Here is a 14,960-nt window from a genome sequence, read left to right as displayed (position 1 = left end):
TTAGTTCTTCATGACTAAAAACAATAACGGGGCACTGGTGAACTGTACAAGATGTACATAGAAAATCACTGTTTTTAATGTTGTTCGCATGTGAACGTTTGCAACCTGGTAATGCAATATTTAAAACGTGTCACATGTCAGAAATGGAAATAACAACCGCAACAATAATGATAAAAGAACAGCAGATATAACTTTTTTTGTAGATTTCAAATACAGGTTTAAGCATTTATTGTTTTAGCAAAGAATGATGACCGACTTTTCTACAAGCACCTCAGGATTAGTAGTTTTTCTGACGGCACATGAAGGCAACACGGGGATGGTATGCACCAGTTGTTCTGCGTCCTTAATTTAGCGGAAATATTTTTTTGTAAAGAGCATGATTTGATTATATTTTTGAGGAACCCAGTCGTTACCTAGCAACAATATGTAAAACATTATGATCTTGGACGGGACCCGCTTTTTATTCTATTCTATCTGGTATTATTTAAGGTTTTTTAAGTTGTTGTTGTGTTTTTTTGCCAGATTCAACCGTCCTTGATTACAGCCTAACGATGCATTTTTTGATGAATTATGAGCACAAATACTAACAAGGTTTATTTATTTTAAAACCAAATGAGATTTTTTTTTAATGAAAATAACAAAAGGATTTTCAAAGTTTACAATAAAATCACTTTCAACATTGTACAGTTTAGTTGGAGCCAAATTGATTACAGGTATTTTAAGTGGCTTTTCTGGCCCAACAGACCTGCTAAATAGGAAACAAATCGTAAAACGGACCCTTACCCTGTAAAAGCGGCTTTAACAAAATAATAATAATGCCCTTTGACTTTAAAATTTTGCATTTATCCAACATATTTGGTAGATTTCCACCAGAAAAAAAGCCAAACAAGTCTTTGGGAAATCTGCTTTCAACATGAGTTTTTGGTTAATTGTTTATTTTAAAACTCAGAGTTCATGTGCATGGTTGCTGGCCCTGTGATGGACTGGTGACCCTTAATGGGCGTACGCCTCTGGGATAGGCTCCAGTCCTTCTGCCACCCTGAATCAGATTAAGTAGGTATAGAAAATGGATGAGTGGCTAGGATTTTTAACTTTTTTGTGAATGCTTTTAATGTTGAAATTATGTTATCTAAACATTGAGTGCAATTTGTGTATCTGCAGAACAGCTGGAGACAGATGTCGGAATGAGGGGGTGGTATTAGTCATTTCCAAACAGAGAGAGTTCAGAGATAACTGTTACATAACCACGCTTCCAGCAAAAGAAAAGGTGTTCAGATGAATCACATCATTCTGCACTGCTGAACAACAGATTTAATGTCATATCTTGTTCTTGTCACCACAATGTGGATTCATGAGCTTCATTCTTCAGTGTTTTGTTCAGATAAACAGATTACAGTCCTATGCTTGTACTCACACAATAATGCTTCCCGTGAATAATGCACTGTGAATGAATAACATTTAGAATGTCGTGTCAGTTGAATGCTGACAAATCCTAGATATTCCAGAACTGAATCTTCTCTCTGTGACAGCAGAAGGGAACAGTGCTTCTACTTGAAGCAGGGCCAGACATTCTCAACACATTCCCACATCACATTTGCAGAAGTTGTCTTCAGAATAGCATATTTAGATCCATCAAGGATGCATGCTGGTGATTCTACACCATATGGAGTCAAATGTTTGCAGGAATGTATGTGCAGAGCAACACTCCTTGCACAGCCAGATGATATCCTGGGATTTCTGTTAACGCATGTGAGGAATATCTTAAAGTCCAGGGATGGTGAATCAAAAGATATCAAAGAGGTTGTCTTCCAGTATCAAAATCAGTGGGGTAAGCCTGAGACGTATAATATTGAAACAGTCTCAGAAAAAATAGTAAAATAGAAAAAAGTTTTTGAGTTGTCTTTTTTTTGTTTTTATCTTTGCAGAGAAGACCTTCTTGCTTGAACAATGCAAACAGATAGAAACCCTAAAACCATCTACAGAGGACTCACCTGCATCCAGTATACCTGCTGCATCCTCTGCATCCCTCATGGTGTCAGGTCCAATTGAGGTGAGACAGATAACTGGTGGTGAGTCTTCATACAGGCTCAACAGCCAAAAAGAGAGCAGGAGACCCACTGCTGAAGAAGAGGGAGCTCCCTCCAGTAAGCCAAGACCAAGTCAACCAGCAACGAGAGTTAAGACACAACGGATATTATCAGTCAGAATTCCCTGTCGAATTGAGACAAAACCATATCTATCGTCTGCAAGGCCAGTACTGCCGCCTATTCAAGCTCCTTTACAGGTCCAAAAAAAGGTGCGAGTACAAAAGTCATCAAAGATGCCTGACGGTGCGTACACGTGCCTCCTGACTGACTGTCCGTACCACAATAAACAGAGCGAAGGACTGGAGTCAATCAAGTCCAACATAGGGTTGAGAATGAAAACTGATCCGGGGCTGCAAAAGTCAAACACAGAGCAGAGACCAGTTGATGTGCCTGTACCTTACAGACCCAAAGGTGGACACATTATGGATCCAGAATTACTGCCCAAGAGAGGCAGAGCAGCTGTGTGTGGTAGACAGGCTTGCAAGGGGTGGGGTGCTGTGTTGGAGCACACATTCTGCACAAATATTTCACAAATGTCTCTTGAGTCCTCTGTGCATACTTGCCCCCACATGATTCATTGTGCTCACATCATCAGATACAAGGGGATGCATGCACAGTGCAGTGGACTTCAGCCTCATTTTGGCAGAAGGCGCTACATCGCCCCACAATCTCATGCAGAGCCTCACATGGCAGCAGCAGCAGCCAGCAGTGCCTCGAATACCGTGGCAAAAAAGTCTTCAATTGTGAGCCCGTCACCAAATTTGAGACCCTGCTTGAGCAAAGCTGAGTCATCTGGTCAATACGGTACCTGACCTAAGTTTTATTTTCATTTTGCCACCCATAAGTTCACCTCGAATGAATGGAGTGTGCCTACTGAAAATAAAGTGTTGTGGCCTTTTACATCAACAAAAACCCTCAGGAATGCAGCAGTGATTTATTTTGTGTTTGTATAACAGTATTTGTATTTTTCTCCTTTTTTTTTATCTTCATTTAGCATTTCAGCTAATACAACAGGTGCTGTCTCTTCAGCAATGCTGGCCTCTGGTGGTGACTTGTGTTGTTGTTGATGACACTGTGTTTGAGCCCAAATTTTCAGCCACCATGAGACTCAGGAATCATTGGTTTTCATGTTAGCATTCACTTTATGTATTAATCCATGACTCACAGATTAAAGTATGCCAAACATATAGCTTTTCACCCTCTAAATAATCAGTGAGATACAAATCAAATGACTGCTCAACGATGTCTGCTTTCAGCTTTAGAAAAGAGTTTGTTTTCCACCTGTGGACTGTACAAAGAATGAATGCTTAAACAACCCACGCTATCCAGTGGAGATTGCAGCAGCTTATATAAGTTTGACACAGCATTTAAAATAGGCTTGTGACTCCACTGACCTAAGAAATTGAGTTGTGCAGAAAATCCTGGCCTTGGCCATGAATGTCATTAACATTTCACAGGCATCAGCAACCACAACAGGAAGTGAGAAAGAAGTGACTGATCTCTACTGTTCCACATCCTTAAATAAGATGCAGTGACTGGGCTGAAAGCATCTCCTCTGACCCTCGGTAACATCTCTGCATTTATTAAGTCCTTGGATTAGTTTTCATTTCCTGCAATTCTATTTATAGAGTAATACAATCTCCTCTGAGAACCAAAATTGAGTTTTTTTTGGCGGAGAAGGGTTTAATAGTGAGAATGCTGTAAAGCTTAAGTACTTCTGCATACTTTCACCGATTTCTACAATTTTGGGATCAATTTTGCTTTCAACTATTCAAAAACTTACTCCTCTTTTCAAATGAACTACTTCTGCATACTTTCAGCTAGAGACACCACAAGACATTCAGCTACCACCAAACGGTTCAGCTTTTTCAACTATTAAGCCAGTTTTGAAATATAACAGCTTCAAAAACATTACATTACATTGTCTCCTTTCTCCAGTTTTCTGCCTTCATCTAGCTCCAGCTCCTTTAAAAAATAGCTTTCGAAACTTCAGCAAATAACTTTCTGCAACATTTTCACATATTTATGCATTGTTTCTCTTCTTTCTGCTAAATTTTCACTTTTGGCTTTGCATTTCCCTTCTTTTCCTCTTCTCCTTCAGTTGTTTTAACCCTACCCCTCTTGCTGCTGAGACTTCTGCATTTTTTTAACCCTGAAATAAATTCTTCTAGTTCTTCCAATAACTTGAAATCCTTCGACTGTTGTCTTTTAACATTAAAATTCCTTCAACCCTTCATTTCCTCCATTCAGCAACAGTTTCTGTGTTGAAATCATCTTCAGCTGTCACTTCTGCACTTTCAAAATTCAATTTAAGATTCCATTTAACTCTTTTAGAATGACTCAGCAAAATGTCAAGACTTATTTTCATTCTCCTTTAAATCCTTCTTTTGTTTTTTGACTTCTGCAGTTTTTTCCAATAGGTTTAATCATTCCACTATTGTCGTTTTAACTTCAAATTCCTTCAACCAAGACGACAACTGTTTTTTCTGTTATAATTGAAAGTTTTTCAGCTTTTTTAGAATTGTCATTTTAGAATATCCATTCAGCTTATCAGCATTCTCACTTTTTGTAGTTGATGTTCTGTTGAGTTAACTTTAATTTATGCAAAAGAAAAATCAATGTCCTTCTAATACTCAAAACTGTGCAAAATTCCCACATCCCATCATAATGCACAGACAAAAAACATTCTATGAAACACCAATAATCCAATATGCTGGTTTCTTTACTTTAAAAACTCATTTACATACAGAATTTAACAAATGACGTTACAGGGTCCTGAGAATATTGTGTGCAAACAGGTTAAATGTCATTCTCAAAGTAACGCATCTGAAAAACAGTTGCATGATTGGGGTTATATAAGGTTTTAAGCCTGCTTCATCTCGTTTCACATTGTATATTCAATAGTTCACAGTATACTGTTATTTGTAATAAGTGTAGATGGAAAAGGACATAAATAACCCAAACCTTCAAGAGCATTTGGCAAAGTTTCATCAATAAAAACTGCTCATCTTGTATCTTGTATCTTGTATCATGTAAGGATTCACTCACAACATAGAGGAGCAGGTTAGGTTATGTCAGCCTCTTTTCAGGAGTACTGGGTGTTAGAAATTTTCTTCCACAGTAATGTCTTCAGATTGTTAAGAACTAGTGAGTGGTGAACCTCCATCTGGCTTGCCAAACCACTGAGTGTTACACATGTGCGTAGTTGCTTCTCTAGATCGGCACGCAGGTCTGAGGGTGCTCCGAAAAGCAGGAAATCCTGCAACAGTACACACACTTTTGCAAGATTAGGCTGCATGACCTCAGTGTTGCACTGCTTTACCAGTCGATCACACGTGGCCGTGCAGTCCCGGCCGTAAGTGCAGTCTGCATTGGTCTCACACCGCCGTCCCTTCAAGAAAGTCCGCACGACAGCCTCTGATGCAACGCTGCGCAGGTTGGCCATCTTGCAATCATACTTTGCATTGTAGCCCACGTGGTGAGGGCTGGCATCACATATTAGGAAGCTCCCGTAAGTACCGTGGAAAACCTCTTCCACAAACTCCAGCAGGCCGATGGTGATGCGAGCCCTGCGGGGCCACGCTGGTGCCAGCCAGTGGTTCAGGCTGGAGCTCAAGGCCTCCGGGATGACAGCCTTCAGGTATTGAGGTACCTCAAAGGTGTAGAGGGAGCTGTGGCCCACACGTTCTGTCACATACAAGTCTCCACAGAAGCCCAGCAACTTGGGGGTGTGCTCCTTCTCCTGCAATGCCACCATCAGGAGGAACTCGTTGATGTGGAGAAGAGCCCAGATGGACTTAGCCTCCGCCAGAGACACTTTGCCATCCTGGTTAACGTCAGCCAGATTAATGACCCTGTCCACCAAGGTGCTCAAAGATGGTTGTTCGCCGAGATTAGCCTGCAGGAAGAAGGTTAGCTTCTCTGGTTATTATTCTACTACAAGTGTGATGAAGACAAAGTACAAAGATATCAATATTTAACTCATTCTAACTGTAAAATTCTGCGTGGATGTCAATGACGAATACAGACTTTGACTTTTAGGTTTGGGGTTTCTTATTTGAATGGTGGCAGTTGATCCATTTATCATGTCATACCTTGAGGAAACCGTGGAGCATCTCTTTAAATTCATCCATAGAAGTTCCGCGAGTTGGTTTGTCAAATAAGCTCATCTCCCGTCGCAGCATAGAGTCTGGAGCTCCGTCTGGGTTCCCTCGATCCTCAATGCCGCATTTTATCACCACAGGCCTCTCCTTCCATAGTCCAATGTAAACCTGCAAGTGTAAAACCACAACTTCACTTAGAAGTGAGGATATATGTTGATAGTGGTGGTAGTTTTTCTCTGTACAAATGAACGGTTTACAACAAGTCAAAACATGTGTCGACTAACAGTCGCATCTTCTTTCAAATCTTGTAAAAACATTTATTCAGGGTCATTTATATATATTTATAATATTTCATGAGTTGTGGGACAGTGATCTCTGAGCACAGATTGGTAAAAGTGTGCAGGAGCCAGTTTGAAGGTGATTATGTTGACTTTAATGGCAGACATCTCTCATTCATTGGTATTTATTTTCTAAATATTTGATTCACTTTTATACATTACCTCTTCCCAGTGTTGCTGTGTGTCTCTGCAGTGGTTAAACACCAACTTTCGTTTTTAGTCAGTTCTGTTTCTACTTGAGGTATGTCTCTCCAGCTGTTTTATATCTCTCCTGTGGTTTTAGAACTTTTTTCTCATTTTGTGCCTCGTGTTGTTACTTCCCTTTACGTTTATTGTTTTGCATCAGTTCTGCACATTTTGCATCTGTTTTATATTGATTTGTGTATTTTTCTGATAATTTTGAGTGTCTTTGGAGTTGTTTGCCTCTCTTTTCAGTTAGTTAACATCGATAAATACAAACAAAAACAAACAAAGAAGCGTAAAATGTGCGTCCCAGTCCAGACTATAAGCTGATAAGGTTCTGCTTTTTGAAAGGATTTCACATATGTACTTAGAGATTATGCCCCATTGAGCATCCAGAGTAAGGGCTTCAGCATAACATGCATATACTTCAAAAGCATTAACAAACATACACAGGTTAGCTTGTGTGCACGTGCACAGTGTCTGTGTGTGTGCTTGTTTTACCTGATGCGTGGAGGAGGTAGACATGCAGTGGTGCAAGGTCAAGGTTCTCTGATCACACAATGCTTTGCAGGATGAGCCTGATATTATGCCCCTCTTGTAGTGATCACACTGGAGGAACAAGCAAGAAACGCACATCAATTACAGGAAACAGGAAGACACGCAACATATCTTGAGATGTCTCTATATTTATACAGCACCTCCAGATTCACTGTGCCGCATCCTCTGTTTCACGCATAGCTCTCAACACATTTCTTGACATTATTAATACATGTGCACACTACTGTACAACACCTACAAATTTTACTGGTAAAGTATCAACTGAACAGTTCATCGAGGCAACATGTAGTTCAGCGTCTGCTTCACTTTCAGTTCCCAGAAGTTAGACTTTACAGTTAGACTTTAAACGTGTCAGTTTGCAGACATCTGCCGCTCTGTTTTCTCAGTGACTGATTGTTTTAAACGTTTAATGCTTTTTTTTAAGCTGCTGCTGCAGTTACCTTTTGTTATTCTGGTATTTATTGTGAGATTGAGCTGCATGTAAGTTAGTCACTGCTGGCAAGAGGCAAGAGGAAGGCAGGCAGCAGAGGCTTTTATTAGCATTACTTCATCATTGCATTGTGATGGTGAGGTCAAGCTTCGACCATTTTGCTGAGTCATTTTGATGCAGAGAGGCGATATGCAGCCCATTCACCATTTTCTGGCACATTGCCATTATGAATTTGGAACCAGGAAACAAGCAAAAAGTCAGTTAATCCAGCTAATCAGATGCAGGCTGTGGGCTCATAAACTCTATGCAAAAAGCAAATTAGTACATTCACAAAAAATGTCCACCTATTCCTTCATAATTTTGATGGTGATAATATGTAATGATAATATATTTATGTTTATGCATTTAGCAGACGCTTTTATCCAAAGTGACTTACAAATGAGGACATAACATTACAGCTAACATCAAAGCTACATAAAAGGAAACCACTAGTCAGACTCTCTCAGAGGTGACGGGGTGAAAGTGTAGAGATAGAGTGCAGGCATAGAGGAAAGTACAGAAAGAGACAGTGCAGTAGAGGGAAGTACCGGGTAAATGCTACAGTAGGAAGTGCTCTCTGGAGAGCTGGGTCTTCAAGAGTTTCTTGTAGCACTTAGTAGGTCATTCCACCATCGTGGAACAACACATGAAAAGAGTCTGGATTGTCTTAAGCGTGGTGTAGGTCCTGCTAGACGACAATCCTTTGACAACCGGAGTGACCGAGTTGTGACATAAGCCTTTGCAAGAGCATTTAAGTAGATGGGAGTTCCATTTAGCACTTTGTAGGCTAACATCAGTGTCTTGAATTTGATGCGGGCGGCTAAGGGTAGCCAGTGGAGCTCAATGAACAGAGGGGTGACGTGTGCTCTTTTAGGCTGATCGAAACCAGAGGCACCACCACGTTCTGGACCATCTGTAGAGGTTTCACAGCACAGGCTGGGAGACCAGTTGCAGTAGTGATCGGATGATCTGGCCCAGTGAGGTGGTGTATATGGCAAAGAGAAGAGGTCCTGGTACTGAGCCTTGGGGGACCTCTATAATGAGGTGGTGTGCTGCAGAAGTGTGACCAAGCCAGAATACTTTAAATGACAGACCCGTGAGGTATGATTCAAACCAGGAGTGTGTTCTCCCTGTGTTGCTCACGCTAGAGAGTATGGATATAAGGATACAGTGACTGACTGTGTCAAATGCATCCAATAAGTCAAGCAGGATAAGTACTGAGGACTTAGCTGTTGCTCTGGCTTCTTTTAAGGCTGCTGTCAAAGTGGAGTGGCTACTTTTAAACCCAGATTGGTTTGGGTCAAGGAAGTTGTTTTGTGAGAGGTATTCTGTGATCTGCTTAAATATATATATATATATATATACTGATACTAGGATGCAGAATGTTTAATTTCAAAATGTCTAAAACTAAGGCACACACAACTCAGCACTACACGGTGCAGGAACACACACAGGTCTGACAATTAAAATGGGATTACATCGCTAGGCATCGTTCAATTTTCACTGCACATTAATTACTCTGATTTGTTATTCTGGTAATGGCTATTCTGCTCATCTGACTGTCATTAAATGTCAGTGCATGTTCCTATCTCAGTAGCTGAGAGCTTTGGAAACAGCTGGGCACAGCAGGAGAGCAGCTGAGCTATAGGCTGCATATTTCTCAAAGCACTCAGGCCATATGCTGCGTGAAGGAAGAGGCCAATCAGCCACAAACTGTCTCACTTTAATGACTTCAGTTGCAACATTTGGAACATTATCACCTTACTCTTGGTTTTGCACATATTCTTCTTTTTCTGCATCATTACAGTCTGCAGTCGTTTAACATGGTCAGAGCAGCAACAAATTGTCTGTCTTATAAAATGATAATCAGGTGGTCGACATAAACATATGGCTGACTGTTCTTTGTTTTTATTTTTTAGTTCAACACAGATCAATTCTGTATAGATTTGGGTGTGATTATACAGAGTCAGAACTGCATATTTTGATGAACTTTTAGTTAATCCACAGTTGGCTCTACAACCAAAAGGGACAATGTTTCAGACAGAAATGTACAATTCATGTCTCTTTGGGCCTGAATGCAACTGTACTTACAATGACCATATGGCAAACATGCCCACGGCAGAGTTCAGCGTAAGACGCATACTGCATGTAGACGATCCAGCTGACGATGAGGATACCCAGCCAGGCCAGGAGAAGGTACTTCACCTTGATAGCGGGAAGACGACTCTGTAAATGGTGAACGAGCAGGAGGAGACAATATGACACCTAATTGTAAAATTAAGCATTAAGCAAATTAAGCAATCAGGATAAAACCAACAGTTGATAGGCAGCTGTGTACTTAAAAGCAAGTGGAGGCAAACATATTCAGTCACAAGATGTTCTGTAAAACTGAACTTTTGTTCCCTGCAAGATTTTCTGCCACAGAAAATCTTAACATTGATGAATTAGAGTAAAAGCATCATTCTATTGTGGCAGCTGCTCACTAATTTTAAACATTTAGCAGTTAAATTTAGTTTAGTGGTTTCGAAATGGGGTCACATGAAACAGATGCTTGTTAGATAACTTTTAGAACAAAAAAAACAACCATTTAAATTAGCTCGATGAAACCTGAGAACTCCTCTAAACATTTGAAAAGTTTAGAGCAGAACTACTTACATCTGAGACATTTGAATTAATAATAAAAAAATCTAAACACGACCTCTTTTTTAATTTTTGTAAAAAAACTATTTCCAGAAAATCACACTCCTAATTTCCCAGGTCAAAAATCCAGATAATAACAAACAAATCATACAAAATCCAGTAAAATCACTGAACCTTCCTGGACAGTGGGCCTAATCTGAGCCACTGTTTACTCAGTTATGACACTTGAAAATGTGAAACTAGCCACCAGCAGCCCACAAGTCTTAACCAAACTTTGACGTGGGTGCCACGTCCAAAAAAAAAAACCACAAACAAAAAAGCAGATTTGCGCCACATCTGGTTGATATGTGGCTGTGCTAAAGCAGCCACTCACCCTGAGTCACTGAAGGCTAAATGTTGGCGAAAGAAAATTACAGATGTGGGCCATGTTTGGGCCAAACATTCCTCGCTAACGGGATTTATTTTGCCCATCGCTTATAGTTTTACCGCACAGAATGTCAGTTCTAGCTGGAGCTTTGCCACTATAACTGTCAAATGAATGCTGTCAAGTGAAAAGTAGCCTGCCTTTTTGACTTTTTGGACATGTGGTGGGAAAGAATAGCAGTGGAATGAGTAAAAAATATTAGCAACTGTAAAACGTAACCACTCTCGTGTTTCATGTAAAAATGTCGGCTAAGTAAAAAAAAAAAACATGCATTTTTTACCCCAATATGAAGAGTAGGACCACTGATGATAATTGGTATTTTTAAGAAATATTTGATGTATACATAAAAATAAATGTATATTCTGGGCTTTTTTGCATCGTGAACATTTATATAAGCAATGCATTCATTGAGGTCCACATATATAAATATAAATATATATATAAATAAATTAAGCAGCTGATTAGTTGGAAGCCAGGATATTTCACATCTTGATCTTTCCAGTGCAATTTCGGGACTGGTCGCATTATTTTGTGATCATATACCATCCACGCAGAAACTTAGAACTCAACATGAACGGTGAGAATTTACCTTAATGACCCAGTTAAGAGACTAAAACGGACTGGCATCGTGGTGTCAACATACCTGCAGGCCTTTGGAAATAGGGCAGAACAGCATCAAATGGACCAGCTTCCGCAAAGCCCTGGGCATCATGAGTGACCGTGTGAGAAGGCAACGGAGTGAGAAAACGGAGATCCTCCTGTCAGATCACATCCTCACAGCAACCCACGCCATGCGACGCAAATCATCCAAACGTTATTCATTGCAAATCGCAAAATGTCTTGGAGTCTCCTCTGAAACACGACAGTATGTGTTGTAGTTCGTTTTTCAGTAGAAATCAACCGCCAGACAAAAAAACGTGACCAAGAGCACGTCCTTGAAGCTGAGCAGTTTCAGCACCAAATGGGCCAGAAAAAGCATCGGGACTGAACAGAATTGAATACCTCCTGTATCTTCAGTCACAGATACGAGAACCTGCATATCCGCTTCATGTAAAGGCGCCGTCTCCTTTATCATCAATCACCTTCATCACAATACGCAGATGTATACAATCTGTCGAGCGATGCGCACACAGCCTCCGTTTCACTGCGACTCACTCACTGCTGCGCTTCTAAAGGGGGAGACCTCAGCTGTGAGCTGTTTTTATGTCCGCCGACAAAAAAGCCAAGCCCCTTCATTTTCTTTTACAAGGTCAGAAACTGTTTTTTAATCAGCTCATTCTTCTTCAACTCATCCAGGAGGTCAGGAGAGTACAAGTAAGACTAATCAAAGAAAACGGAACCAGCGAGTGAAAACCTCCGCATGAACACATATGCAAACTGTGACGGCGGAGCCTTAGCAAAAAGGAGTTTATTCAAGTGCAATACGAGTGTTCTTATTTTATACTAAAACTGAGGCAGTATACTTCTCTTATACTGAAAAGTTTAAAGAAAAGTCTAAGTACATTAATACTAAGACTTACACTTATACTTTAATACTAAAGCTTATACTTGTACTTTAGTATACTTATACTTATACTATACAAAGTTCTAATACTTATTTTATCTCGATCCAAGTACAGATCAAGGTCAAATCGTTGATTCAGCAAAGAAGGACTTGATTTCATAGAGGCTCTTTATTTTTGAAATGCACATCTTTAATTATTTAAGCAGGTATTTGTAAAGACACTATATGGCATCAAATGTTATATAAATACATCAAACATTCTGTCTTGGGATTTCGTAAATACATTGCAGTCTAGCATTCAGACAGTCTGTCAACTTTGAGAATACTGTAGTGTGGTGGTAAGATTGCCACCTTTCATGTGGGTAACCTGGGTGCATGTCCCCTGCATGAAAGGATTACCTCAAGTAACCCATCTGCCCGCCAGTGGAAGTTGTAATGGATAAAAACGACTGCCAAAAATGCATATACATAAATAGTATTGCTACAAGTAATATGCTAAGCAAACATGAAAGTGTACTTAAGCTATAAAAAATAGCAAAAAAGAGCATTTTTTTAGTTTTAGTCATTCTAAGTTCATTAAAGTATACTTAAAGTATACTTCAATAAACTAAAACGTGGACTGGAAGTATGTACCTAGTACACTAGCAGTATATAGATGAGTGTACTTGTTGTATACTTGAATGTGACCTTATAATATGTGCTTAAAGTATACTTTTATAAACTTAAAAATGTTCCCAATTAGTAGAAGTATTAAGTTAGTATACATTCTAGTACATTACAAGTACATGGTGCGTAGTATACTTGCTGTACTTATACTCAAGCATACCTAATAAAATTAACTTCAAGTATACTACTTTTTGCTAAGGGTAAGGTGTCAGTTTAAGACATACTTGCCTCCAATTGCCAAATTCCCCATTTGTTTTACATACCTGAACCGTGTCCATAAACAAGGAGGAAACCACTGATACAATGTTAGATTTCTGGGGAAGGAAATATGACAACAGCACAAATCATTCAAAGTGTTTTATTGACTGAAGAAGCCACAGATAATGGAAAAAGTTTAACCCGAGTGTTCTTCCATCAATGAAAGAAAAGGTCCCTCTTAACAGTTACAATAAATGTCAGTTTCTGTGGGGGTATTGGAACACTGAAGTTTACTGATATCCAGATTTTAAGCAAGCTTTGGGATCGTTCTGTACAATTTATGTATCATTACAGATCAGTCTCAAGATGAACAAATGAAAGATGAGAATGACTGTGAGGAACAAAGATCACTGTGGAGGATGTGGACAGATTTGACTGTAACAAGGAGCCTTTGTCTGTAGTCAGAGGATGTGCACACGAGATCAACAAGCGTGTAACCAGGGCACGAGGAAAGTCCATGGGACTGAAGAACATCTGGAACTCAAACTGCAAAAGACACAACGCGAAACTGAGATTGTATAACATACTCATAAAAAAAAATCTAGAGTATGGATGTGAGACAAAGAAGAAAAACAAGGATGAGAAAATAAAGTCCTTGAGACATGTGAGGGTAAGATGGCAGGAACTAAAGAAAAAGCCGGAGAGAACAGGAATAAACAACTTAAGTGGTGAAGCTCCAAATTGCAGTTGTAAATTTACTTCGGAAAAGACAACAATGGCATTGTGACATCCACAACATGAGTCAAAGAAGGAAGGAGACCTTCCAGGAAGCCGAGGACGACTGCAGGATGGAAAGTTTGGAGGCAGGCGGTGGACGGTGGAGATGAAACCCTGCAAACTGACAAGAAAAACTCTTCAAGATGGAAATACTTTTTTTTTCCCCTCAATCACAATACTTTCCTCTGTACACTTTTTGGAAATCAGGTAATCTTTCACCAACTCAGCTGTTTCAAACCTGAGGCAGGATGTTTCAGCACACGAGGAAGACAAATCACTGTCAACAGCTCAGTTCTTTCCGTTTAAGGGTTAAACTCAGTTTCTCGTCTGTTTGTGAATCGAGATGAAGTCTTATCCTCAAAAGCAACAGTGCTGCAACTCCTCTGGGTTGTGTGGTCCATCCACGATTAAACCTGGGTTTCACTGTGGTGAAGACCTTCATTAGTTCCTCATTAATCACGTTAGTCCAGCCCAATCCTTCCCTTTGGCCTTACCTGTCCATTTTACAGGGATAAGGAGACCTTTTTCTATCAGAATCAAAGAGAAGTCGTCAACTGGTCATCCTGTTGATCCCCAACATCCCATCTGAAAGGCTAGACGATCATTACATGTTCATATCAACACTGTAAGTTAAATTTTACATGTCAAATTCAAACTATAATTTATTTTAAAATTAAGCAATTAAGACAAAGCTTTGGTACTGAGTAGGAATATCAATTCAAACTGACTAAACAGGAAGTATCTGGCCCGGTTCCATACTCAAAGCCCACGAAACAGTGGAAATTGAGCTATCGTGAGCCCGTTACTGTGTGCCCACCATCAGCGCAGCAAAGACACCGGAGCCTAGGCTGCGTCTCAAGGGGCAACATGAACTCTCAATGTTCACTTAGAGAGTTTTACAGTCACAAGTTAAACTAGAAACAAGTCAAGTTACCGTTCTCTGAAGTGCAGTCATGTCAGGTCAGCCCCCCTCGTTCTCATGGGCGGGTTAAAGCTGCGCATGTTCTCACCAC

At 40.0% G+C, this 14,960-nt stretch overlaps 2 protein-coding genes across 2 annotated transcripts; one reads left to right on the top strand and one right to left on the bottom strand.

The window, feature by feature from the left end:
• Positions 1 to 910: 910 nt before the first annotated feature.
• On the top strand, positions 911 to 2,949 carry LOC140277089 (uncharacterized). The gene is made up of 2 exons (XM_072371987.1): positions 911 to 1,828; positions 1,926 to 2,949. Exons 1-2 carry the CDS (start codon positions 1,480 to 1,482, stop codon positions 2,897 to 2,899), a joined length of 1,323 nt encoding a protein of 440 aa, XP_072228088.1. The 5' UTR covers positions 911 to 1,479; the 3' UTR covers positions 2,900 to 2,949.
• Positions 2,950 to 4,791: 1,842 nt separating this feature from the next.
• Positions 4,792 to 11,947, bottom strand: dipk1b (divergent protein kinase domain 1B). Its single transcript, XM_072372647.1, has 5 exons — positions 11,446 to 11,947; positions 9,830 to 9,964; positions 7,213 to 7,320; positions 6,182 to 6,358; positions 4,792 to 5,985 (listed from the first exon to the last, which is right to left on the bottom strand). The coding sequence occupies exons 1-5, from the start codon at positions 11,512 to 11,514 to the stop codon at positions 5,173 to 5,175; spliced, it is 1,302 nt and encodes a 433-aa protein (XP_072228748.1). The 5' UTR covers positions 11,515 to 11,947; the 3' UTR covers positions 4,792 to 5,172.
• Positions 11,948 to 14,960: the final 3,013 nt, after the last annotated feature.

Source organism: Leuresthes tenuis, unplaced genomic scaffold (assembly GCF_036924035.1).
Source record: "Leuresthes tenuis unplaced genomic scaffold, fLeuTen1.0.hap1 SCAF_19, whole genome shotgun sequence".
Lineage (NCBI taxonomy): Eukaryota > Metazoa > Chordata > Actinopteri > Atheriniformes > Atherinopsidae > Leuresthes > Leuresthes tenuis.
The sequence above is the reverse complement of the archived record's forward strand: the minus strand, read 5'-3'. Positions and strand labels throughout refer to the sequence as shown.

What these genes read in the sequence shown, in the direction of transcription:
- LOC140277089 (XM_072371987.1), top strand. Translation starts at nt 1,480, where the DNA reads ATGCTGACAAATCCTAGATATTCCAGAACTGAATCTTCTCTCTGTGAC. An exon ending in CCAGTATCAAAATCAGTGGG is followed by an intron (nt 1,829 to 1,925) that starts GTAAGCCTGAGA and finishes TTATCTTTGCAG; the next exon opens with AGAAGACCTTCTTGCTTGAA.
- dipk1b (XM_072372647.1), bottom strand. Translation starts at nt 11,514, where the DNA reads ATGATGCCCAGGGCTTTGCGGAAGCTGGTCCATTTGATGCTGTTCTGC. An exon ending in CTATTTCCAAAGGCCTGCAG is followed by an intron (nt 9,965 to 11,445) that starts GTATGTTGACAC and finishes CACCATTTACAG; the next exon opens with AGTCGTCTTCCCGCTATCAA. An exon ending in ATGTTTGCCATATGGTCATT is followed by an intron (nt 7,321 to 9,829) that starts GTAAGTACAGTT and finishes TTGTTCCTCCAG; the next exon opens with TGTGATCACTACAAGAGGGG.